At 40.7% G+C, this 26,977-nt stretch overlaps 1 protein-coding gene and 1 non-coding gene across 2 annotated transcripts; one reads left to right on the plus strand and one right to left on the minus strand.

The window, feature by feature from the left end:
- Positions 1-305: 305 nt before the first annotated feature.
- On the plus strand, positions 306-26,977 carry LOC121544289 (neuroblast differentiation-associated protein AHNAK-like). Its single transcript, XM_045209055.1, has 7 exons — positions 306-360; positions 16,306-16,355; positions 16,506-16,616; positions 16,706-16,792; positions 16,923-17,064; positions 17,335-17,498; positions 17,606-26,977. Exons 1-7 carry the CDS (start codon positions 306-308, stop codon positions 26,507-26,509), a joined length of 9,513 nt encoding a protein of 3,170 aa, XP_045064990.1. The 3' UTR covers positions 26,510-26,977.
- Positions 3,110-3,185, minus strand: trnat-ugu. Its single transcript has one exon. It is a non-coding gene; the product is annotated as a tRNA-Thr (tRNA).

Raw genomic sequence — 26,977 nt, forward strand, 5'->3', positions numbered from 1 at the left:
CCCTGCGTCACTCCAGTGTGGACTGCTCTGAGCGTGGATGCTGCAGTAATCCCTCTCTCGCCGGCCGCTTGTTCGTTCGCTCACTCACTCTCCTCTCTCGTGCTCTCTCTGGTCCTGCGACTCGTCCCTTCCTGCTGTGACTGACTGAGAGGAGGCAGTTTGAGGCAGAGGCTGCACTTCCAGCCCCGCCAGGGCAGAGAAACTGCCAGAGCTCATCAGCAGCCAGGGCAGAGCCGCTGTGCTGCTGACTGCCAGTCCCAGGACAGAACCCCCTCTCTCTCCCAGGACCCCGGTGGACCGACAACATGTGTGACTGTTTCAACCTGGGCTTCCCCAACTGGCATGGCTCGCCGGGCACGGGTGGGCATCCCTCTCTCTCCTATCTTTGTTTCTATTGTTGTCCTCAACTATTCCCTAATTCAGCACTAGAGCTCAGCATGGCTGTGTGAGTGAGTGTGTTGGGAGGCTGTTGCTGCTAAGAGCAGAGTGCTGAGTTGTTTTGCTGACCTGCTGCTTGTCTGCCTGCCTGCAGTGTGCTGCCTGGGTGTGTCTGCAGTGTGTGGATGGGTGTGCCTGCTGCGTAGGGATGCGCTTGATGTGTTTACATGAGTTGAAGTACTTTTTTCCTGGTGTATAGACATTATCCAAGAGCCCAGGCAGAATGTATCAAATGATGAGTGCACAGTTCACAATCTGTCATTCACAATGTAAACATAACTCATTTAAGTTTCATATAGACACAAATTCTGGAGGATGAACTCATTGAAAGTTTGTAACATAGCCCATATTTGCTTGAACCATTTAAAATGAATTCAGTTTTGCAAGCATTTCGTTGAAGGTTAAGAAGTAATTGATCTTTAGTTGAAATTGTGATAGTAAAACTTTCCTTATGGTCACTAAGAATATGTTGTGCCTTTCCAATGTTTTTATTTTCTTTAGATGCTAGATTTGTGGACATTGTTCTTAGATTTTGACAATCTAAATTCTTGGGTCATTGACATGTTCAAATAATGTTTATTTTTGCATATTATGTTGACTTACATAATTACATCTTCTTGACTTTGATGCAATCCATATAATCTCAATGTTATTCTCTAACATAATCTGTCAGGGTCCATCCCACTGGGCAAAAACGGATTGAATCAACATCGTTTCCATGCCATTTCAACAAAGAAAATCTATGTGATGACATTGAATCAACGTGGAAAACTGATTGGATTTGCAAAAAGTCATCAACGTAAGGGAATTGTGTCTTTTTTTAACCCAACTTTTAGCCTAAATCCAATGACAGGGTGAAATGTTTTGTTGATTTCACTTTGAAATCATGTTAGTTGACAACTCAACCAAATGTTAATCAAAACTAGACGTTGAACTGACGTCTGTGCCCAGTGGGATACTACAACATGAACTGCCCTCACAAAAACAGTGTAGATAGGATGCGTGAATGCAATTGGGCTCTAAACAAAACAACTCTAAGTGACTTCAACCCTATCTTACTTTCCCAAAAATGGTGGAGAAGATTGCCTGTGTTTGATGAATCTATGTTGACTCAAGGTTTTTTGTACACTTATCTGTTTTTAATCAGAGTATCTGTAAGCTTTAGCTACCTTACACCACTTTATAATGCACACTGGGTGGACATAACTGTCCTGAAAGAACTTGCTTCATTTATTGGAAAAAATGCATTTGTGATCTTTTAATATACAACACAATATCTTGAATTTCGCATTGCTTTCTGATTGATTTTGTATGCATTGTGCGGCAGGTAGCCTCGAGGTTAGAGCGTTGGGCCAGTAAACGCAAGGTTGCTGGTTTGAATACCGGAGCCTACAAGGTGAAAAACTCTGTTGCTGTGCCGTTGAACAAGGCACTTAACCCTAATTGCTCCAGGGGTGCTCTACAATGGTGACCGTGGCTATGACCCCACGCCCTGCGGGTGTCTCGGGGGGTGTTGGGATATGCAAAAAAACAAATTTCCATTACACACTTGTGTGTAACAGGACAAATATAAGCACCCCATTTACAATGCAGTATTTAGAGTATAATACTTTTGTACAAAAAGTGCTTTACTTAGGTACAGGTTCAAGGTTATGGAGGAAAGTGAATTCCTAGGTCTGGGAGGGACTGAAGCCAAGGTGGGGCAGGGATGGGGATGATCTAATGAGATATAAGTGCCCTCTCCCCTGAGCAGAGACCTGTGCCAAATACTGGCCCAGAATTACTGTAATAGGTGGTCTACTCAGCATTAGAGCCCATTGAAAGTCCATTTAAGATATCATCAATTATACACCATAGACATTGGTAATCTCTTACAGATTGCTGACTTTTATAGACATATTATTGTACTTTGCCCACCTGCATAGAAGTATTCAGCAGTACCGGTCCCATTAGAGGATGGGTGTTCACTTATTGTTTGCTTCTAAATGTAATATATGCATGGACTTGTACTGTCTCCCAGTGGGGCTGTTTTTTGTACTAGTATTGGAAGGGCATCAGAGAATAGGGGCTAATTCTGATCGTTGAATTCCCAAACCATTATGAAACTCCTGCCATGTTAGGTGAGTATCAAATCATGTTGTGGCCTGCTAGATTGAAGGCATGCGGGATCACAGTCCCATGTCCACATAATTGTGGGACATGGGACTGTCAGAAATCTGATTATACTTTGAATGCAAACAAGCCACCCCCCAGAGAAAGGAGCTTGTGTCTCTTATAAAATTGGAAAGGAATCATGCCCTGCTTCCCTGTAAATGAGGGACATGTAATTCATTTGGCTAATGAGCAGAGCTCAGGGTCCTCCCAGGTGCAGGGTCTATGAGCATGAAAACAAACTCTAATGGCTGTAATAAGGGTCATGGGTCAGCTGGTTATGTTCAGAGAAGTTGTTTGATAAATTTGTTAGAGGAAAAAACTATGCTCCAGGTTTTTATTATGACATAATTTATTTGAGTATATATAATTACAAAATAGTTATGTAGCCACTGTTGATACAAATGCCTTCATAGACAAGATTTTGAATGGCCTTCCACATATTAAGGTGCAATCCCATTTACATTTTAGTCATTTAGCAGATGCTCTTATCCAGAGTGAGTGCATACATTTTTCATACTGGCCCCCCGTGGGAATCGAACCCACAACCCTGACGTTACAAGCGCCATGCTCTACCAACTGAGCTACAGGAGGCCTACGTTAGTTAACAGGAAATTGCACATGACTATTTACTATTTGATGTTGGCTCTGTGTTTAAGACTAAGAGTAACATTTGGTTTTCCAGCCTAACACGTTGTTCAAGGAGGAGACTGAGGACCATTCCCTACCACATTATTGCTAGCTAGACGCAGCCTTGAGGGTGACCACACCCAAAGACAATGGTGCAGTTGCACCTGACGTGAGTCATGCTAGATTAACTCAATGAAATGTTCCAACATATTCCCTGTACTGGTTTTGCTATTATAAAGTAATAGTCACATAGACTAATGGGTTTTGGGTCCTGAACAGCAGAGGACAAACAGAGCAGAGATGTGCAGACAGCACTTGTCTGTGAGTTGGGCCCTGTCCTTGAATGGCCATTGATTTATGGTATTACCTGATGGAATGCAGAATTCATTATATGGTCCCACTTTATATTAGTGTCACTAAAACAATGTGTTTTACACAGTAATTCCATTGTCATGTACGATGTGGTTAGACATTATTACAGATTACTTACCCAACTGTGGTAAATTGGGTAAGTCACTGTTAGTGTCTTGCACAATTTTAGAGATTTGTAAATAAACTTGAACATTGAGAGGACCTTTTATATTGTACAGTGAGGGAGAGTTTGTTGAAAGCTATAAAACTGGTTACCTAATTACACCTGCCTACAGTATGTAATTACTATGTCAACACAGTTTGTAGGGACAACTAATATAAAGTAGGGCAGACAGTGAATTAACATAGATACATTTAGTGTGTCACCTTTCTGCTGCACCCATATGACAAATATTTGAGTAAGGAGTTTCTCCACGCTAAGTGCCAGTCTTGGTTTGAGGAATATTTGCCAGCCCCTGCCAACAAAATAGAATATAACATGAACATCAGCAATTTTGGCTATTTTTTGATTGAGATATCAATTTTGAATTGTTCAGCTTCATACCACAATATATCAATTATCTTATGAGGGGAATTCTCTTAGGAGGGACACGGCTTTATAGTGTACAAATCAATTTCTCTCTACCATTACATGTTGTATTTAGCACTTTCGTAACTTTGCAGGTTATGAATGGGGGTTATTTGAAGCATCCCGTTCCATTCAGCCCACACAGGGAGAGTTCCCTTGTTCCTCAGAGAACACCGAGTCCACTGTCTCTCTTCACAGTCATGACCCTCTCCAGTAATACCCTTCTGTCTGACCATGTATACTGTATGTACTGAAAATCTGTCAATCTGGAGAAGAAAGTGTGTGAAGAAGTCCCTGTGAGATGAGAGTGGAAATGACTAAATACTGTAAAGTTGACATCATATTTCTATATTTATAGCTGCGGTGTACATCCCTTGTAGGAGTGGAAAGGGTTATAATATACAGACAGAAATCTGGTCAATTGATATGTATGTTGGAGAACATCCACACCTTCATGAGAAGTACTTAAAATATGATTTGCAACTCCAATCCTGGGATTTGTCAGACTGTCCCCTGCTGTGTGTTACTCATACTGTTACAAGATTGATCTAGAAGGCTGAGCTGCATCTGAACCGGAACCCAAAAAGTGGGAAGTATCCACCCTTACATGTCCATCAGAGGCTGGTCCCGCTTACTCACTTGGGAGCAAAAACATAGCAGCTATGTTGGCAGTTTCATTCAGTCTGTTGGTTGGAATGGTTAAGTGGAATCTGGGTGAGGCAGTATTAAAAGGATAAAGCAGGTTGCTACTGTAGCTTTAAGGGTGAGATATTTCCTTAAGGTAAGCCATCTTAATATAATAATAAAGTGTTCTTATGTGGTTGGATTAGTCTTGGCTGCACATATGTTGGAAAAGCAAACATAGTAGTAGTGATGGCAATTTAGCAGACACTTTGATGGCTTATTTTATTGTCTTGACTGCTGGTTTTTGCACCATGATTATTATGGACTAATTATGATTTTTACATTTCACAACACTAGCTAGGTTTCCATCCAATTGGCGACAGATTTTCATTTGAATAATCTAAAATCTGCATGAAGAAAATATGCGCATTTTCCCACCAGTGGGGTGATTCGGATAAAAATCAGTGCGTGATGATGTAGTGCACACAAAATCGACTTTTTTGCTTACGTTTTCATTTACCTAAATAAAAATCGAAAGATCAATGTGTTTCCATCCTATATTCAACTCTACTGATTATTGTCACAATAGTTTTGTCACAAAAACGGTTGCGTTAAATAGCTACTCTGGTCTTGGCACGTGTGCTCTAGCCAACAGCTAGCAGGGTAGGCTAGTCTAAATTATGTGATTATTATGGATAAGAGCGAGAATATTTTTATTTGTCAAACGGCAGTCAGGCATCGATCATCATGTCACCAGAATAAGACCCTCGATATCTATTGTAAAGGAGCATCAAGCTCATCACCGTGCACTTTCACCACCCTGTGAAGATCATCATAACTTATTTCATCTGCAGCCTAAACTGCATGGTTTCACAAGTCGTAGTGGGAGGACCACACACCATATCATTGCGTGACTCCAAGTTGACTTCAATATGATGGTTATTTTATCAATATTTGCGCATAAAGGCATTTCCACCGCCATTTCTCACATATTTAATTTTACAGACACAAAAATATCCCACCATGTCAAACGAACAACAACAGTGGTCATTATTTATTTTTTACGGTATGATTTTACTCGCTATGTGGCATGTCAGAGAGCAATCAGAGGCAAGAATAGTAAATATTTTTTCAGTGTGGCAATTTTGCTTAATGCTTAAATTGGTTCTCAAATACTATCAGGCACTTGTGTTTTAGTTATACAATGGCTTGCGAAAGGATTCACCCCACTTGGCATTTTTCCTATTTTGTTGCCTTACAACCTGGAATTAAAATGGATTTTTGGAGGGTTTGTATCATTTGATTTACACAACATGCCTACCACTTTGAAGATCCAAAATATTTTTTGGTTTGAAACAAACAAGAAATAAGACAAAAAAACAGAAAACTTGAGCGTGCATAACTATTCACCCCCCAAAGTCAATACTTTGTAGAGCCACCTTTTGCAGCGATTACAGCTGCAAATCTCTTGGGGTATGTCTCTATAAGCTTGGCACATCTAGCCACTGGGATTTTTGCCCATTCTTCAAGGCAAAACTGCTCCAGCTCCTTCAAGTTGGATGGATTCTGTTGGTGTACAGCAATCTTTAAGTCATACCACAGATTCTCAATTGGATTGAGGTCTGGGCTTCGACTAGGCCATTCCAAGACATTTAAATGTTTCCCCTTAAACCACTCAAGTGTTGCTTTAGCAGTATGCTTATAGTCATTGTCCTGCTGGAAGGTGAACCTCTGTCCCAGTCTCAAATCTTTGGAAGTCTGAAACAGGTTTCCCTCAAGAATTTCCCTGGATTTAGCGCCATCCATCATTCCTTCAATTTTGACCAGTTTCCCAGTCCCTGCCGATGAAAAACATCCCCACAGCATGATGCTGCCACCACCATGCTTCACTGTGGGGATGGTGTTCTCGGAGAGGTGTTGGGTTTGCACCAGACATTTTCCTTGATGGCCAAAAAGCTCAATTTTAGTCTCATCTGACCAGAGTACCTTCTTCCATATGTTTGGGGAGTCTCCCACATGCCTTTCGGCGAACACCAAACGTGTTTGCTTATTTTCTTCTTTAAGCAATGGCTTTTTTTCTGGCCACTCTTCAGTAAAGCCCAGCTCTGTGGAGTGTACGGCTTAAAGTGGTCCTATGGACAGATACTCCAATCGCCGCTGTGGAGCTTTGCAGGTCCTTCAGGGTTATCTTTGGTGTCTTTGTTGCCTCTCTGATTAATGCCCTCCTTGCCTGGTCCGTGACTTTTGGTGGGTGGCCCTCTCTTGGCAGGTTTGTTGTGGTGCCATATTCTTTAAATTTTTTAATAATGGATTTAATGGTGCTCCGTGGGATGTTAAACGTTTCTGATATTTTTTTATAACCCAACCCTGATCTGTACTTACATTTATATTTTAGTCATTTAGCAGACACTCTTATCCAGAGCGACTTACAGTTAGTGAGTGCATACATTTTCATACTGCCCCCCCGTGGGAAACGAACCCACAACCCTGGCGTTGCAAGCGCCATGCTCTACCAACTGAGCTACACAACTTTGTCCTTGACCTGTTTGGAGAGCTCCTTGGTCTTCATGGTGCCGCTTGCTTGGTGGTGCCCCTTGCTTAGTGGTGTTGCAGACTCTGGGGCCTTTCAGAACATGTGTATATAAACTGAAATCATGTGACACTTAGATTGCACACAGGTGGACTTTATTTAATTAATTATGTGACTTCTGAAGGTAATTGGTTGCACCAGATCTTATTTAGGGGCTTCATAGCAAAGGGGGTGAATATATATGCACGCACCACTTTTCCGTTATTTATTTTTTAGGATTTTTTGGAACAAGTTCTTTTTTTCATTTCACTTCACCAATTTGGACTATTTTGTGTATGTCCATTACATGAAATCCAAAATAAAAATCAATTTAAATTACAGGTTGTAATGCAACAACATAAGAAAAACGGCAAGGGGGATGAATACTTTTGCAAGACACTGTATGTACAGTGCCTTCAGCAAGTATTCACACCTCTTGACTTTTTCCACATTTTGTTGTGTTACAGCCTGAATTTAAAATGAATTAAATTTAGATTTTGTTGTCACCGGCCTACACACAATACCCAATAATGTCAAAGTGGAAATATGCTTTTCAAATTAATTAAAAATGAAAAGCTGAAATGTCTTGACTCAATAAGTATTCAACCCCTTTGTTATGTCAAGCATAAATAAGTTCAAGAGTAAAAATGTGCTTAACAAGTCCCATAGTAAGTTGCATGGACTCACTCTGTGTGCAATAATAGTGTTTAACATGACTACCTCATCTCTGTACCCCACACATACGATTATCTGTAAATGTCCCTCAGTCGAGCAGTGAATTTCAAACACAGATTCAACCACAAAGACCAGGGAGCTTTTCCAATGTCTCGCAAAGAAGGGCACCTATTGGTAGATAAAAAATAAATAAATAAAAAGCAGTCATATCCCTTTGAGCATGTTGAAGTTATTAATTACACTTTGGATGGTGTATCAATACACCCAGTCACTACAAAGATACAGGCATCGTTCCTAACTCAGTTGCCGAAGAGGAAGGAAACCGCTCAGGGATTTCACCATGAGGCCAATGGTGACTTTAAAACAGTTATAGAGTTTAATGTCTGTAGTTACTTCACAATACTAACCTACAGTAATGACAGAGTGAAAATAAGGAAGCCTGTAATACAAATATCCCAAAACATGCATCCTGTTTGAAACAAGGCACTAAAGTAATACTGCAAAAAATGTGGCAAAGCAATTCACTTTTTGTACTGAATACAAAGTGTTATGTTTGGGGCAAATCCAATACAACACATTACTGAGTACCACTCTCCCTATTTTCAAGCATAGTGGTGGCTGCATCATGTTATGGGTATGCTTGTAATCATTAAGGACTGGGGAGTTTTTCAGGACAAAAAAGAAACAGAATGGAGATAAGCACAGGCAAATTCCTAGAGGAAAACCTGGTTCAGTCTGCTTTTCATCAGACACTGGGAGGTGAATTCACCTTTCAGCAGGACAATAACCTAAAATACAAGACCAAATCTACACTGGAGTTGCTTACCAAGAAGAGTGAATGTTCCTGAGTGGCCGAGTTACAGTTTTGACTTAAATCTACTTGAACGTCTTTGGCCAGACCTGAAAATGGTTGTCTAGCAATGATCAACAACCAATTTGACAGAGCTTGAAGAATTTTGTAAAGAATAAAGAGCGAATGTTGCACAATCCAGGTATGGAAAGCTCTTACAGACTTACCTAGAAAGACTCACAGCTGTAATTGCTGCCAAAGGTGCTTCTACAAAGTATTGACTCAGGGGTGTGAATACTTACAGTACCAGTCAAAAGTTTGGACACACCTACTAATTCCAGGGTTTTTCTTTATTTGTATTATTTTCTACATTGTAGAATAATAGTAAAGACATCGAAACTATGAAATAAATAGGGCTATCTTCTGTATACCCCCTTACCTTGTCATAACACAACTGATTGGCTCAAACGCATTAAGAAATTCCACAAAATAACTTTTAAGAAGGCACACCTGTTCATTTAAATGCATTCCAGGTGATTACCTCATGAAGCTTGTTGAGAGAATGCCAAGAGTGTGCAAAGCTGTCATCAAGGCAAAGGGGGGCTATTTGAAGAATCTCAAATATAAATATAATATTTGTTTAACATCATTTTGGTTACTACATGATTCCAAATGTGTTATTTCATAGCTTTGATGTGTTCACTATTATTCTACAATGTAGAAAATAGTAAAAATAAAGAAAAACCCTGAAATGAGTAGGTGTGTCCAAACGTTTGACTGGTACTGTATGTAAAACATATATTTCTGTATTTCATTTTCAATACATTTGCAAAAGTTTCTTAAAACATGTTTTCACTTTGTCATTATGGGGTATTGTGTGTAGATGGGTGAGCATTTTTATTAATTTAATCCATTTTGAATTCAGTCTGTAACACAACAAAATGTGGAAGAAGTCAAGGGGGAATTAATACTTTCTGAAGGCACTGTATGTGCAGTTTAATACTGACACACTGACACAGCACTGACACATGGTTGAAAAAGTTGTGCTACTGCATAGTGTGACTCCCTTTGAACCACCTGCGCCTTGATCCTCATAAGGTACTTGGTAAGGGAATGACACACCCTTTCAATAGGAAGTTCCTACACATCCTGTATACACACAGACTCACAAGCACACAAATAATTGTATACACAGCAATGCCCCATTACTTATCGCTCAAACTAACCAGCATGTTTTCAAGTGGGGCATACAATGTCAATTCATTTATGATCCTAAAATCTTGTGAATGTTTTGTATTTTAATTAAAATTTTTATGGATCCCCATTAGCTGCTGCCAAGGCTGCCAAGGCAGCAGCTACTCGTCCTGAGGCCCAGCAAAATTAAGGCAGTTATACATTTTAAAAACATTACAATACATTCATAACAGATTTCACAACATATTAAGTGTGTGCCCTCAGTCCTCTACTCTACTACCACATATCTATAACACAAAATCCACGTGTACATGTGTGTATAGTGCGTATGTTATCATGTGTTTGTATGCATGTGTCTATGTTTGTGTTGCTTCACAGTCCCTGCTGTTCCTTAAGGTGTATTTTTATCTGGTTTTTAATCTAATTTTACTGCTGGCATGAGTTACTTGATGTGGAATAGAGTTCCATGTAGTCATGGCTCTATGTAGTACTGTGCGCCTCCCATTGTCTGTCCTTGACTTGGGGACTGTGTAGAGACCTCTGGTGGCATGTCCTGTGGGGTATGCATGGGTGTCCTCTCATAAATACAAGTAGTGATGAAGTCAATCTCTCCTCCACTTTGAGCCAGGAGAGATTGGCATGCATATATTATTAATGTTAGCTCTATGTGTACATCCAAGGGCCAGCCATGCTGCCCTTTTCTGAGCCAATTGCAATTTCCTAAGTCCCTCTTTGTGGCACCTGACCACACGACTGAACACCAGGTGCGACAAAACTAGGGGCTGTAGGACCTGCCTTGTTGATAGTGCTGTTAAGAATGCAGAGCAGCGCTTTATTATAGACAGACTTCTCCCCATCCTAGCTACTGTTGTAGCAATATGTTTTGACCATGACAGTTTACAATCCAGGGTTACTCCAAGCAATTTAGTCTCCTCAACTTGCTCAATTTCCACATTATTCATTACAAGTTTTAGTTGAGGTTTAGGGTTTAGTAAATTATTTGTCCCAAATACAATGCTTTTAGTTTTTGAAATATTTAGGACTAACTTATTCCTTGCCACCCATTCTGAAACTAACTGCAGCGCTTTGTTAAGTGTTGCTGTCATTTCAGTCGCTGTGGTAGCTGACGTGTATAGTGTTGCGTCATCCGCATACATAGACACACTGGCTTTACTCAAAGACAGTGGCATGTCGTTAGTAAAGATTGAAAAAAAGTAAGGGGCCTAGACAGTTGCCCTGGGGAATTCCTGATTCTACCTGGATTTTGTTGGAGAGGCTTCCATTAAAGAACACCCTCTGTGTTCTGTTAGACAGGTAACTCTTTATCCACAATATAGCAGGGGGTGTAAAGCCATAACACATACGTTTTTCCAGCAACAGACTATGATTGATAATGTCAAAAGCCGCGCTGAAGTCTAACAAAACAGCCCCCACAATCTTTGAATCATCAATTTCTCACAGCAAATGTTCAGTCATTTGTGTAAGTGCTGTGCTTGTTGAATGTCCTTCCCTATAAGTATGCTGAAAGTCTGTTGTCAATTTGTTTACTGTGAAATAGCATTTTATCTGGTCAAACACAATTTTTTCCAAAAGTTTACTAAGGGTTGGTAACAGGCTGATTGGTCGGCTATTTGAGCCAGTTAAGGGGTTTTTACTATTCTTAGGTAGGGAAAAACTTTTGCTTCCCTCCAGGCCTGAGGCCACACACTTTCTAGTAGGCTTAAATTGAAGATATGGCAAATAGGAGTGGCAATATCGTCCGCTATTATCCTCAGTTGTCAGACCCCGGTGGCTTGTCATTGCTGATTGACAATAATATTTTTTTCACCTCTTCCACACTTCCTTTACGGAATTCAAAATTACAATGCTTGTCTTTCATAATTTGGTCAGACATACTTGGATGTGTAGTGTCAGTGTTTGTTGCTGGCATGTCATGCCTAAGTTTGCTAATCTTGCCAATTAAAAAATCATTAAAGTAGTTGGCAATATTAGTGGGTTTTGTGATGAATGAGACATCTGAATCAATTAATGATGGAGCGGAGTTTGTCTTTTTGCCCAACATTTAATTGAAGGTGCTCCAAAGCTTTTTACTATCATGTTTTATGTCATTTGTCTTTGTTTCATAGTGTAGTTTCTTCTTCTTTTTATTCAGTTTAGTCACATGATTTCTCAATTTGCAGTACGTTTGCCAATCGGTTGTACAGCCAGACCTATTTGCCATCTCTTTTGCCTCATCCCTCTGAACCATACCATTTTTCAATTCCTCATCAATACATAGGGATTTAAGAGTTTTTACAGTCATTTTCTTAATGGCTGCATGCTTATTAGTAACTGGGATAAGCAATTTCATAAATGTGTCAAGTGCAGCATCTGGTTGCTCGTCATTACACACCACAGACCAACAAATATTCTTCACATCAACAACATAGGAATCACTACAGAATTTATTGTATGACCTCTTATACACAATATTAGGCCCAGCCTTTGGAACTTTGGTTTTCCTAGACATGGCTACTATATTGTGATCACTACATCCGATGGATTTGGATACTGCTTTCAAACTAATTTCTGCAGCATTAGTAAAGATATGATCAATACATGTTGATGATTTCATTCCTGTACTGTTTGTAACTGCCCTGGTAGGTTGATTGATAACTTGAACCAGGTTGCAGGCACTAGTTACAGTTTGAAGCTTTCTCTTGAGTGGGCAGCCTGATGAAAGCCAGTCAATATTTACAGTGAGGGAAAAAAGTATTTGATCCCACTGACAAAGAAATGATCAGTCTATAATTTTAATGGTAGGTTTATTTGAACAGTGAGAGACAGAATAACAACAAAAAAATCCAGAAAAACGCATGTCAAAAATGTTAAAAATTGATTTGCATTTTAATGAGGGAAATAAGTATTTGACCCCCTCTCAGTCAGAAAGATTTCTGGCTCCCAGGTGTCTTTTATGCAGGTAACGAGCTGAGATTAGGAGCACACTCTTAAAGGGAGTGCTCCTAATCTCAGTTTGTTACCTGTATAAAAGACACCTGTCCACAGAAGCAATCAATCAATCAGATTCCAAACTCTCCACCATGGCCAAGACCAAAGAGCTCTCCAAGGATATTAGGGACAAGATTGTAGACCTACACAAGGCTGGAATGGGCTACAAGACCATCGCCAAGCAGCTTGGTGAGAAGGTGACAACAGTTGGTGCGATTATTCTCAAATGGAAGAAACACTAAAGAACTGTCAATCTCCCTCGGCCTGGGGCTCCATGCAAGATCTCACCTCGTGGAGTTGCAAGGATCATGAGAACGGTGAGGAATCAGCCCAGAACTACACGGGAGGATCTTGTCAATGATCTCAAGGCAGCTGGGACCATAGTCACCAAGAAAACAATTGGTAACACACTACGCCGTGAAGGACTGAAATCCTGCAGTGCCCGCAATGTCCCCCTGCTCAAGAAAGCACATATACAGGGCCGTCTGAAGTTTGCCAATGAACATCTGAATGATTCAGAGGAGAACTGGGTGGAAGTGTTGTGGTCAGATGAGACCAAAATCGAGCTCTTTGGCATCAACTCAACTCACCGTGTTTGGAGGAGGAGGAATGCTGCCTATGACCCCAATAACACCATCCCCACCATCAAACATGGAGGTGGAAACATTATGCTTTGGGGGTGTTTTTCTGCTAAGGGGACAGGACAACTTCACCGCATCAAAGGGACGATGGACCGTCAAATCTTGGGTGAGAACCTCCTTCCCTCAGCCAGGGCATTGAAAACGGGTCGTGGATGGGTATTCCAGCATGACAATGACCCAAAACACACGGCCAAGGCAAACAAAGGAGTGGCTCAAGAAGAAGCACATTAAGGTCCTGGAGTGGCCTAGCCAGTCTCCAGACTTTAATCCCATAGAAAATCTGTGGAGGGAGCTGAAGGTTTGAGTTGCCAAACGTCAGGCTCGAAACCTTAATGACTTGGAGAAGATCTGCAAAGAGGAGTGGAACAAAATCCCTCCTGAGATGTGTGCAAACCTGGTGGCCAACTACAAGAAACGTCTGACCTCTGTGATTGCCAACAAGCGTTTTGCCACCAAGTACTAAGTCATGTTCAATACTTTTTTCCCTCACTGTAAATCACCCAGAAATTACACCTCTCTATTGCTATCACATACACTGCTCAAATAAATACAGGGAACACTTAAACAACACAATGTAACTCCAAGTCAATCACACTTCTGTGAAATCAAACTGTCCACTTAGGAAGCAACACTGATTGACAATACATTTCACATGCTGTTGTGCAAATGGAATAGACAACAGGTGGAAATTATAGGCAATTAGCAAGACACCCCCCAATAAAGGACTGGTTTTGCAGGTGGTGACCACAGACCACTTCTCAGTTCCTATGCTTCCTGGCTGATGTTTTGGTCACACTGAGTGACTCCAAATCCAGACCTCCATGGGTTGATAAATTTGATTTCCATTGATAATTTTTGTGTGATTTTGTTGTCAGCACATTCAACTATGTAAAGAAAAAATTATTTAATAAGATTATTTCATTCATTCAGATCTAGGATGTGTTATTTTAGTGTTCCCTTTATTTTTTTGAGCAGTGTATATTATCAAGCATTTCACACATGTTATCCAGATACTGACTGTTAGCACTTGGTGGTCTATAGCAGCTTCCCACCAGAATGGGCTTTAGGTGAGGCAGGTGAACTTGTAGCCATATTACTTAAACAGTATTTAACATGATATCCTCTCTAAGCTTTACAGGAACGTGGTTCTGAATATAGACCGCAACACTGCCCTCATTGGCATTTCTGTATTTTCTGTAAATATTATAACCTTGTATTGCTACCACTGTATCATCAAAGGTATTATCTAAGTGAGTTTCAGAGTTTGTCAGAATATGAATGTCATTTGTTACTAGCAAATTATTGATTTCATGGACCTTGTTTCTTAAGCTAGATATGTTAACGTGGGCTATTTTTAACACTTTTCTGGGTTGCTTGATAATTTGTATTGCTTTACTGGGAAGCTTAGCAGAGGTTACTCTGGTTATTTTTATTAGTGCAGGGTGAGCTGCACACAGTGGACTTCCTACTAGGGCACACCACCTCAGTGGTAACAGTATTACTCTGGTTCATAGGCATATGATTACTGCATACAATTGCTGTAGGATCTGCAGAGGCATTCCGGGCAGTAAGAGGGACATAAATTAGGTTATTTACATTGTGTCTTCCAACGCCCCTAGGATAATGTACATTTGCTGAATCATTATGACAACTCAGCGACACAATGGTAGGGATTAAATGAGCTGGACTTGGGTCATTGATAAGTCATTGTCGCAACGTTTTCATACGTGTTTTGGGCTCTGCACACTTTATTGCTTGCAATGTTTCGACCAGAACACATCAAACATGTTTACTTGCCTAAATCAATCGATATCACATACAGCATCTCAGAATGTAAACTCAGCATTGGATAATGCTGAGCGGGGAACTTGTCTCGCCTGTAATTTTCACATCAACATGAAAAGAGTCTATTCAACCCCACTGCAACTTCTGCCTACTGCAACATCTGATTTTATGAGACACCACTGCTTTTCACCGCTGCAATGATCTGACCAGTGACTTACAGTAGGCCTATTGTGATATGAAGCTTCAGTCCAACCATGAGGGTACTCAGCAGTTAATATGATAACATTGACAGCATTATTTGTTTTTGAATAATTGTTTTATTTATCAGAAATGGATACTCAAGTGGCATCATGGCAGGGGTAACTTTACAATGGAAAATATGATCACAGTATGATTGTGTATCAGAGATGATAATAATAACAAATCACATTGATCCGGATGATACATTTTGAAAATTACAGTCCCTTACCTACTGTAGACTTCACGGCAAATTTCGAGTCAAATCTCCAGATCGATAGAGTGGATCACTTAACAGGCAGCTGCGGAAGCTGGTTCCTTTGGGAATTCTTGTCAGGAAGAACGTCCAATAATCTTCTCCTGGGCTTCAGTATCTCTAAAGAACTCTGATACCCTGGTCAGACAGGGAGGGAGGGACGATCAGTCCTGTGCAAAGGTTTTGTCAAATGCATGTACATCTGAAATATTTTGTTAATGTTATATCCCGATAATATTCACAATAGATGTGAACAAAACATTGAAATCCTCTCTAATACCTGATTACCTAATGAGAGATATTCTGAGGCTTTACCTTTTGAGAACTGTAGTAGTTTACCTTTTGAACTAAATATGCTCTTCTTGCTTTCCCCTTTTTATTCTTTAGGGTCTGGACGAAGGCTGAAGGGACCAGAGCCTGACACTGTGGATAATTCAGTGAGTGGCTCTACTGATATGGCAAACCTATTGTTTGCATGTGTGGACATCATGTGAATACTAAAAACTATGGGAAAGACACACAACTCATTTGAATGAATCTCCATATAGCAACAAAAGGAACTTACTTTTAACATATTTTTGTTCTAGATATGTGAAGAGCCATCTGAGTTTATAGAGGGGGAGAGACCTCGCCCTCAAGGATCCTCCCCTGTAGATGAATACCCTGAGACTGACAAATACAAGGACATTGATAAACAGGTACAATGCTGTATATTTCATCCAGCCATCATGTTGACTTGTAGTGTGAATTTTGTCAGACCCTCTGATTTCTTTAACATTCATTTTAGGGTGGAGGTGGGAGTGGCAAAAAAGGAAAGAGAGGTTTTGGATCCCTGTTTGAAAAGCGCTCCCCTGCCAAGATGAGTCAACTGGAGGTCAGACAAGTCTGCATTATCTTTAAATCATGGAGAAGCATGGCTTCAGGTTTTCATTGGTGGTACATAACATGTTGGTATTTCAAAATGTCTTCGTTTTTTTCCCCTTCTTTTTTTCCTGAAAACTCAGAGCCCAGAGTCGGGAGTGATTGTGAAAATGGCAAAAGAGACATGTGCCGAGGGCCTCATTGTGAGCGGAGGGAAGGAGGGAATCTTCATCAAGGAAGTGAGGCCAGAGTCACCAGCCTCAAAGCTTCTTAGTGTGCATGAGGGTAAGCAGACAACCAGCTCATACCATGTTCTTTCAGAAGCTGAACAAAAAAAGTAGCCTATAGACCAAACAGTTAACCTGAAAGCAAAGGACATATCGGTGAAATGTGGAGTGAAATAGGTTAAATGTGAAGTAATGGAGCCAAGATTGTTTTTGCTATCCAGGGTAAGAGACGCCCACATTTATGGCTTTGAATGATCGTATATGCTAGAGTTCTACAGTTCAAATGGTGATTTATTGGTCTTTCTATGTCTTCCTTTTGTTCATTCAGGTGATCAGATACTCAGTGCCACTGTGTATTTTGATGATGTTACATACGAAGATGCCCTACAGATATTGGAACATGCCCAGCCTTACAAGATGGAGTTACTTCTGAAACGCAAACCAATAAAGACATCCACCCTTGAGAGTGAACCAGCCCTTGAAATCATCCAAGTAACTATCACTATGATCTTTTTCTGGATATGTAGAGTAGTGTTATGCCTTTATCTCTTTTTCTCATTAAGCAATCAATCAACAATTCACTTTTTGTTATCCTACAGGTGGAAGAAGGTTCCTCTCCAGAAATGAGGGGACATTCAAAGACAAAAAGGCATGGTGACCGAATCTCTTGGCCCAAGTTTCCCTCCTTCAGCAAAAGTCAAAAGTCCCATTTTAAGAGGTCTCACAGTACCTCAGAGGCAGATGATAAGAGGAAGCTGGAGCTTAGCCCAACAACAAGTGACACAGAGTCGCCAATCAAATCTCAGGAGGCTGTCAAGGGCAAGACAAAGAAGCATAAGATAAAGTTATCAAGCATTAAGGGCCGCAAGAGCATGTCTGTTGAACAGCCGGACCAGGACACAGACATACTAACTGTAGAACGTGTGGAGGGTATGGAAAACCAACAGAGTCAAGATTACATATACTCACCGGATGGTCCAGAGAGCGCATCAGTAGAAACATCTCAAGTATATGTGTTAGAATCAGAATCAGAAAAAATTGAATCCACCAAGATAAGAAATGAATGCATTCTTCCAGACCTGATAGGCTCTGAAACCAAACAACACAAGGTAGAACTCATTAGTCTGGACAAAACTTTGAAAACCACAGACATAACAGTTGCTCTTGCTGATCAAGAAAGTCCCTCAACCAAGAAATCTCCAGAGAAAAAGAAGAAAGAGAATAAAGAGAGGTCAGAACTAAAGTTTACATTCAAGGGAAATGAGAAAAAAGACAAACACAAGCAAGACATACCTGTAAAATCATCCCTAAAAAGCCTTAAGACACCAAGAGCAGATATGATAACATCTGATCTGTCTGGACATGACAATACATTGCTGAGCCCAACTGTAGTATCACATACTGAGCTGGAGGAGTGTCAACTCCCAATTGATATCAACACTCGAGTAATCAGCAATGAGAGTTCAGGGAAAACTCTACCCTCCACTGATATGGAAATGAGCATGCCAAAAGTAGACATCTCCCTTGACATGTCAGATATAGGACTTATCAGGAAATCCCCTCAGATTGGACAAGAACAACACTTGAACGAAACATATGTTAAAACAGATGTGAATGCACAGGAAATACATGCTAAGGTCATCAGTATTACAATGGAAACTGACTCGCAGATGGAAATACAAGCTTCAAAGTTACCTACAGAGAGAAGCATTGATGATATTTTAGCACAAATTGGTACAAGATCTGCTCCCAAGTTCAAACTGCCGAGGGTGGATCTTGCTGACATTGTTACTGACAAACCCATAAGAATGACAGACATGAAGATTGTAGAAATGGACGTGAAAGGCCTTACAGTTGAGGATAAGGGGTTGAAGATACTTCCAAGCCGTGAGGATATTGAGATCCCAGGCATGGAAGATGCATCGTCAACTAGCACCAAGACCCCAGTGATAAAACAGCCTAAAACAGCATTCACGCTTCCTGTTGAAGAAATCCAGACTGTACAGATGGTTATAGATGTTGACAGAGTTAAAGAGGCTGTCTCCAAATTGCCAGGGTTCAAGCTGCCGAAGGGTGACATTGCAGGCCTGCCTGCTCATCAAGAAATCACAATGACAGACGTGAATGCAGAAAGAGTAAATGTGACAGTAGATGCCACCCTGTCTAAAATCACAGACATAAAGGCACAGTTGGACACGTATGTCAAAAAGACTGACATAAATGCTTTACCAGAAAAGTTGAGCAGGAGCTCAGTTACCACATTCAAATTGCCAAATAACCAACTTTCTGATCCAGGTGCTTATGAACCTATTACTATGACAGAAATAGACCATACAAAAACAAAACAGGAAGCTGGAAAGACCAATGAGGATGAAATCAAAATTGAACTCCATAAACGAGAGAACGTAGAGAAAGCTGGAATGGAAACTATACAACAAAAAGGAACTCCCAACAAAGTGGAAAAGGAAAAAGAGACTGGTGAAATTCTGGAACCTAAGTTGGCAGTACCAGTACCTGAGGGGCCAACCATCACAGCTGAGCAGAAAAATCGTATACCTGCCACTTACACTAAAGGATTAGATAAGAAGTCAAAGAAAGCAAATATTTCAATGCCTGGGTTTGGAATAACACAACCGGATATTAGATTCCCAGACAGTGGGATTGGACTACCAAAAAGAGACACCTCTGTGGAAAAGAAGGATGAGGTCAAAGACGAAAGCAGTGCATTGCACCTTGAAATGAAAATGTCAGAGGCTGAAATTAAACTCAGCAAAGTACCAGATTCTGAATATTCCATTATCAAAACTCATGTGACAAACCATCAAACACCTACAATAGGAACTTTAAGCTCAGAAACAATGCCAGAGGTACCTTCAGCTGACATTAAAGGAGCAGGTATGGACATTGATGTCCAATCTGTTGATGTTGGGAGAGCAGACGTCCAACTACCTGATGTTGAAGTCAAAGTGCCCTCCGTTGAAGTTGAAATACCAGAAACAGTTTATAAAGATATTGATGTGAAAATGAAAAAACAACGGATGTCATTCCCCAAGTCTGGAGTTAAAGCCCCAGAGATTGATGTTAGTGTGCCTAAACCAGACATCTCTCTCCCAGAGGGAAACATGGAGGTCAAATTGCCTGAGGTGGAAATTGAAGCTCCAGAGATTCAAGTGGAAGTGAAAGACACTGTAGGCTCCCCCTCAAGATTTAAAATGCCAACTTTAAAATTCCCTACATTTGAAGCAGCTGCTCCAATCGTCACAGTAGAGGTACCTGATGTGGACAAGGATATCAAACTTCATGGAACTGAAAGACCAGAACCCAAGCTCTCAATATCAGGAGAAATACATGCAGTTGAAAAACATAGTGACTTTAAAAAACCTAGTGTTAAGATCCCATCTATAGATGTGGATGTGAAGCGTAAAGGACTTGAACTGGAGGGACAAGGAAGCAATTTTAAACTGCCAAATCAGGGAATTTCATTACCAAAAGTAAAAGGTCCTGAGATTGATTTAGGTGTATCGAAGAAAGACATAGATGTCACTTTACCAGAGACCAACGTGGAGATCCAACCACCTGATGTTGAACTCAAAGTGTCTTCTGATGAAGTTGAAATGCCTGAGGGAGCTGCTACAGAGATTGATGTGAAAGTGAAAAAGCCACGGATTTCATTTCCATGGCTTGGATTTTCAAAACCAGAAGTGAAAGCACGTGAGGTTGATGTCAGTCTTCCAAAGGCAGATATTTCTCTTCCAGAAGGAAATGTGGAGGTCAAAAAGCCAGAGGTGGAAATGACATCTCCAGAGATTCAAGTTGAAGTGAAACATGATATTGAGTTTGAGGGACAAGGAAGTAAGTTCAAACTACCCAAATTTGGAATCTCAATGCCAAAGGTAAAAGATCCTGAGATTGATTTAAGTGTATCAAAGAAAGTCATAGATGTCACTTTACCAGAGGCCAAAGTGGAGGTCCAACCACCTGTTGTTGAAGTCGAAGTGCCTTCTGGTCAAGTTCAAAAGCCAGAGGGAGCTGCTACAGAGATTGATGTGAAAATGAAGAAGCCACGAACGTCATTTGGATGGTTTTCAAAACCAGAAGTGAAAGCACCGGAAGTTGATGTCAGTCTTCCAAAGGTGGGCATTTCGCTTCCTGAGGGAAAAGTGGAGGTCAAAGAGCCAAAAGTGGAATTTAAAGCTCAAGAGAGTCAAGTTGAAGTGAAACATGATATTGAGCTTCATGGACAAGGAAGTAAGTTCAAACTGCCAACATTTGGAATTTCATTGCCAAACGTTAAAGGTCCTGAAATGGACTTAAGTTGGTCAAAAACAGATGTAGATGTCGAACTACCTGATATTGAAGTCAAAGTGCCCTCTGTTGATGTTGAAATACCAGAAGCAGTTTCAAAAGACATTAATGAGAAAATGAAAAAGCCACGAATGTCATTCCCCAAATTTGGATTTTCAGAAGTGAAAGCACCTGAGGTTGATGTCAGTCTTCCAAAGGTAGACATTTCTCTTCCAGAGGGAAAGGTGGAGGTCAAAGAGTCAGAGGTGGAAATTAAAGCTCCAGAAATTCAAGTTGAAATGAAACATGGTATTGAGCTTCAGGGACAAGGAAGTAAGTTCAAACTACCAACATTTGGAATCTCATTGCCGAAAGTTAAAGGCCCTGAAATTGACTTAAGTGTGTCAAAGACAGATGTAGATGTCGATTTACCAGAGAGAAGAGCAGAACTCCAACTACCTGATGTTGAAGTTGAAATACCAGAAGCAGTTTCTAAAGATATGGATGTGAAAATGAAAAAGCCCAGAATGTCATTCCCCAAATTTGGATTTTCAAAACCAGAAGTGAAAGCACCTGATGTTGATGTCAGTCTTCCAGAGGTGGATATTTCTCTTCCAGAGGAAAAGGTGGAAGTCAAAGAGCCTGAGGTGGAAATTGAAGCTCCAGAGATTCAAGTTGAGGTGAAAGATACCATAGGCTCCCCCTCAAGATTCAAAATGCCAACGTTAAAATTCCCTCAATTTGGAGCAGAAATTAACTTTGAAAGGCCAAGTGTTGACCTTAAAGACCCATCTATAGATGTGGATCGGAAGAGTAAAATACTTGAAATTGTCACTTTACCAGAGGCCAGCGTGGAGGTCCAACCACCTAGCATTGAACTCAAAGTGCCTTCTGGTGAAGATGAAATTCCTGAGGGAGTTGCTACAGAAATGGATGTAAAAATGAAAAAGCCACGGATGTCATTTGGATGGTTTTCAAAACCAGAAGTGAAAGCACCGGAGGTTGATGTCAGTTTTCCAAAGGTGGACATTTCTCTTCCAGAAGGAAAGGTGGAGGTCAAAGAGTCAGAGGTGGAAATTAAAGCTCCAGAAATTCAAGTTGAGGTGAAAGATACCGTAGGCTCCCCTTCAAGATTCAAAATGCCAACTTTAAAATTCCCTAAATTTGGAGCAGGTGCTCCAAACATCACAGTAGAGATACCTGATGTGGACAAGGACATCAAGGTTCATCGATCTGAAATACCACAACCCAAGCTGACAATGTCAGAAATTAACATTGAAAAGCCAAGTGTTGACCTTAAAGGCCTATCTATGGATGTGGATGTGACGAGTAAAAAACTTGAAATTGTCACTTTAACAGAGGCCAGCGTGGAGGTCCAACCAGCTAGAGTTGAACTCAATGTGTCTTCTGGTGAAGTTGAAATGCCTGAGGGCGCTGCTACAGAGAATGTTGTGAAAATGAAAAAGCCACGAATGACATTTGGATGGTTTTCAAAACCAGAAGTGAAAGCACCGGAGGTTGATGCCAGTCTTCCAAAGGTGGACATTTCTCTTCCAGAGGGAAAGGTGGAGGTCAAAGAGCCAGAGGTGGAAATTAAAGCTCCAGAAATTCAAGTTGAAATGAAACATGGTATTGAGCTTCAGGGACAAGGAAGTAAGTTCAAACTACCAAAATTTGGAATCTCATTGCCGAAGGTTAAAGGTCCTGAAATTGACTTAAGTGTGTCAAAGACAGATGTAGATGCCGACTTACCAGAGAGAAGAGCAGATTTTCAACTACCTGATGTTGAAGTCGGAGTGCCCTCTGTTGAAGTTGAAATACCAGAAGCAGTTTCTAAAGATATTGATGTGAAAATGAAAAAGCCACGAATGTCATTCCCCAAATTTGGATTTTCAAAACCAGAAGTGAAAGCACCCAAGGTTAATGTCAGTCTTGCAAAGGTGGACATTTCTCTTCCAGAGGGAAAGGTGGAGGTCAAAGAGCCTGAGGTGGAAATTGAAGGTTCAGAGATTCAAGTTGAAATGAAACATGATGTTGAACATGAGGGACAAGGAGGTATATTCAAACTACCAACATTTGGAATGTCATTGCCAAAGGTAAAAGGTCCTGAGATTGATTTAAGTGTATCGAAGAAAGACATAGAAGTCACCTTACCAGAGGCCAGCGTGGAGGTCCAACCACCTAGCGTTGAACTCAAAGTGCCTTCTGGTGAAGTTGAAATGCCAGAGGGAGCTGCTACAGGAATTGATGTGAAAATGAAAATGCCACGGATGTCATTTGGATGGTTTTCCAAACCAGAAGTGAAAGCACCTGAGGTTGATGTCAGTCTTCCAGAGGTGGATATTTCTCTTCCAGTGGAAACGGTGGAAGTCAAAGAGCCTGAGGTGGAAATTGAAGCTCCAGAGATTCAAGTTGAGGTGAAAGATACCGTAGGCTCCCCTTCAAGATTCAAAATGCCAACTTTAAAATTCCCTAAATTTGGAGTAGGTGCTCCAAACATCACAGTAGAGATACCTGATGTGGACAAGGACATCAAGGTTCATGGATCTGAAATACCACAACCCAAGCTGACAATGTCAGCATTTGACATTGAAAAGCCAAGTGTTGACCTTAAAGGCCTATCTATGGAAGTGGATGTGAAGAGTAAAAAACTTGAAATTGTCACTTTAACAGAGGCCAGCGTGGAGGTCCAACCAGCTAGAGTTGAACTCAAAGTGTCTTCTGGTGAAGTTGAAATGTCTGAGGGCACTGCTACAGAGAATGTTGTGAAAATGAAAAAGCCACGGATGACATTTGGATGGTTTTCAAAACCAGAAGTGAAAGCACCGGAGGTTGATGTCAGTCTTCCAAAGGTGGACATTTGTCTTCCAGAGGGAAAGGTGGAGGTCAAAGAGCCAGAGGTGGAAATTAAAGCTCCAGAAATTCAAGTTGAAATGAAACATGGTATTGAGCTTCAGGGACAAGGAAGTAAGTTCAAACTACCAACATTTGGAATCTCATTGCCGAAGGTTAAAGGTCCTGAAATTGACTTAAGTGTGTCAAAGACAGATGTAGATGTCGACTTACCAGAGAGAAGAGAAGATTTTCAACTACCTGATGTTGAAGTCGGAGTGCCCTCTGTTGAAGTTGAAATACCAGAAGCAGTTTCTAAAGATATTGATGTGAAAATGAAAAAGCCACGAATGTCATTCCCCAAATTTGGATTTTCAAAACCAGAAGTGAAAGCATCCAAGGTTAATGTCAGTCTTGCAAAGGTGGACATTTCTCTTCCAGAGGGAAAGGTGGAGGTCAAAGAGCCAGAGGTGGAAATTGAAGGTTCAGAGATTCAAGTTGAAATGAAACATGATGTTGAACATGAGGGACAAGGAGGTATATTCAAACTACCAACATTTGGAATGTCATTGCCAAAGGTAAAAGGTCCTGAGATTGATTTAAGTGTATCGAAGAAAGACATAGAAGTCACCTTACCAGAGGCCAGCGTGGAGGTCCAACCACCTAGCGTTGAACTCAAAGTGCCTTCTGGTGAAGTTGAAATGCCAGAGGGAGCTGCTACAGGAATTGATGTGAAAATGAAAATGCCACGGATGTCATTTGGATGGTTTTCCAAACCAGAAGTGAAAGCACCTGAAGTTGATGTCAGTCTTCTAAAGGTGGACATTTCGCTTCCAGAGGGAAATGTGGAGGTCAAAGAGCCTGAGGTGGATATGAAAGCTCTGGAGAGTCAAGTTAAAATGAAACACAAAGGTTTATCAGTTGATGGAAAACTAGAAACATCAGAGATGGAATTAAAAATGGCAACATTCAAATTCCCTACATTTGGTGCAACGTCAAAGGTGGTAGTCGATGTCTCTGATAAAGAGAAGGATATTAAAGTGCCTGGGGTAGAAATTCCAGATCAAGTACTAGGAGCTTCATTACAAGTTGATTTACCAGAACCCGGGGATACAGTTGACATTACAGGATCTAGAGAAGTACAGCTACATGATGCTGGATCTGAAAGGCCCTCAGTTGAAGGAGGAATGGCAATAGCCGATGTGGATGTTCATGATGTTGAAATTTCAAAACTGACAATTGATGATAAAGGCCATGGCTCACCCAGCAAAGGTCAAGGCTCACCCAGCAAAGGTCAAGGCTCGCCTAGTAAATTCAAACTTCCAACCTTCAAAATGCCCAGATTGAGCATTTCAAAATCCAAACCTGAGAATGAACATGATGATATAAATCCAAATGTTATTTTGGAGAATTATGAGATTCAAGTGGAACCACAAGGACCAGAGAAATCACCAAAGTTGACTTTGACAACATTTGGGGAGGTATTAAGAAGCATTGATGTTGAATTTGATGTTCCCACATTAGAGGAAGTGGAAGAGAAGCTCACTGGCTCAAGGGAAGATATAACAGCCTCAGGAAAAACCAAACTAAATGCTCAAACCAGTGTTGTAACCCAGTCTGTGCATAAAGAGGAAGAAGCCAAAGAAAAATCTACATTTGGGTGGTTTAAGTTTCCCACATTTGGACTATCTTCTCCTTCAGAATCTGCCAAGATTTTAGAAAAAGTCACTTCTGAGAAAGAAGGAAGTGAGAAAAGCCCTGACTCTGTGGAACAGGACGTCAGCTTGACCTTTTCAGTACACTCATCTGATGCTTTTGCAGATATCAGTTCAACAGTCACAAGCGAACAATTTGGTCCATCATTGGCCTCTCCAACCAAAGTCACAGTGAAATACTCTGACCCTATTGCCACTGAGGTACAGGGTGATGTCATTACCTCCACAAAAATGATCTCCTTTGAACCCTACTTGGCAGAGAAAGTCACCATTCCAATGTCCTCCGGAGCTTCCTCCTCATCAGTGGACACCCTAAAATTGGAGACTGGTACACATGTCAGCACATCCAATATACAAGCAATACCAGACACACAGAAGGCAACACTCTTAACAGATTGTGGATTGCAGACAGGGACCGCTGGAGTTTCTTCTGCAACTTGGTCAGTGGACGACACCAACAAAACACAGAGTGATGGTCAAACAGTTATTGAGAGGCATGTAGTTAGGGAAATGTCAGGCACTGACAGGGAAACGGTTTTCATAACCCAAAAAGTTACACATGTGTTTGGGGCTGAGCCCATCTCAGATGAAACAGCCTCATCTATCAAACAGATGAAATACACTATGCACTCTGAGAAAATGAAATTTTTTGATGGGGCTGAATTGGAGTGACTGGGAGGAATACAGTATGATAAATCCCTCCATTGAGGAGTAATATCAGTCAGATTATTATTGTGCTCTTAATAATTGTGCTTTAATTTATGACAGAGTTTCAATATATACAGTTCAATGTTTTGAGTGTTTACTTAGTACACTATAAGTACACAAATTGGTGTACAAGCCCATGATACAGGTAGCGATGTAAAAGCCAACTTCGTCACTTTAATGTAATTACTACCACTGAGACCAGGGCAATTCCACAGTAACAGAGTGAGCGCAGCTAGGTTTCCAACCAATTGGCGTCAAATTTTAATGTGAATATTCAAAAATCTATATAAAGAAAATATGTAACTTTCAAAATACATAAATCATCCCCGTATGATGCACTTTGCAGCATACATGGATGATTTTGATATTTTTAAAGTTACATATCTTGAAATCTTGATTGCTGACAAGCAAAACATTTTGGGACTATGTCAA

This window comes from Coregonus clupeaformis, chromosome 29 (assembly GCF_020615455.1).
Source record: "Coregonus clupeaformis isolate EN_2021a chromosome 29, ASM2061545v1, whole genome shotgun sequence".
Taxonomy (NCBI): domain Eukaryota; kingdom Metazoa; phylum Chordata; class Actinopteri; order Salmoniformes; family Salmonidae; genus Coregonus; species Coregonus clupeaformis.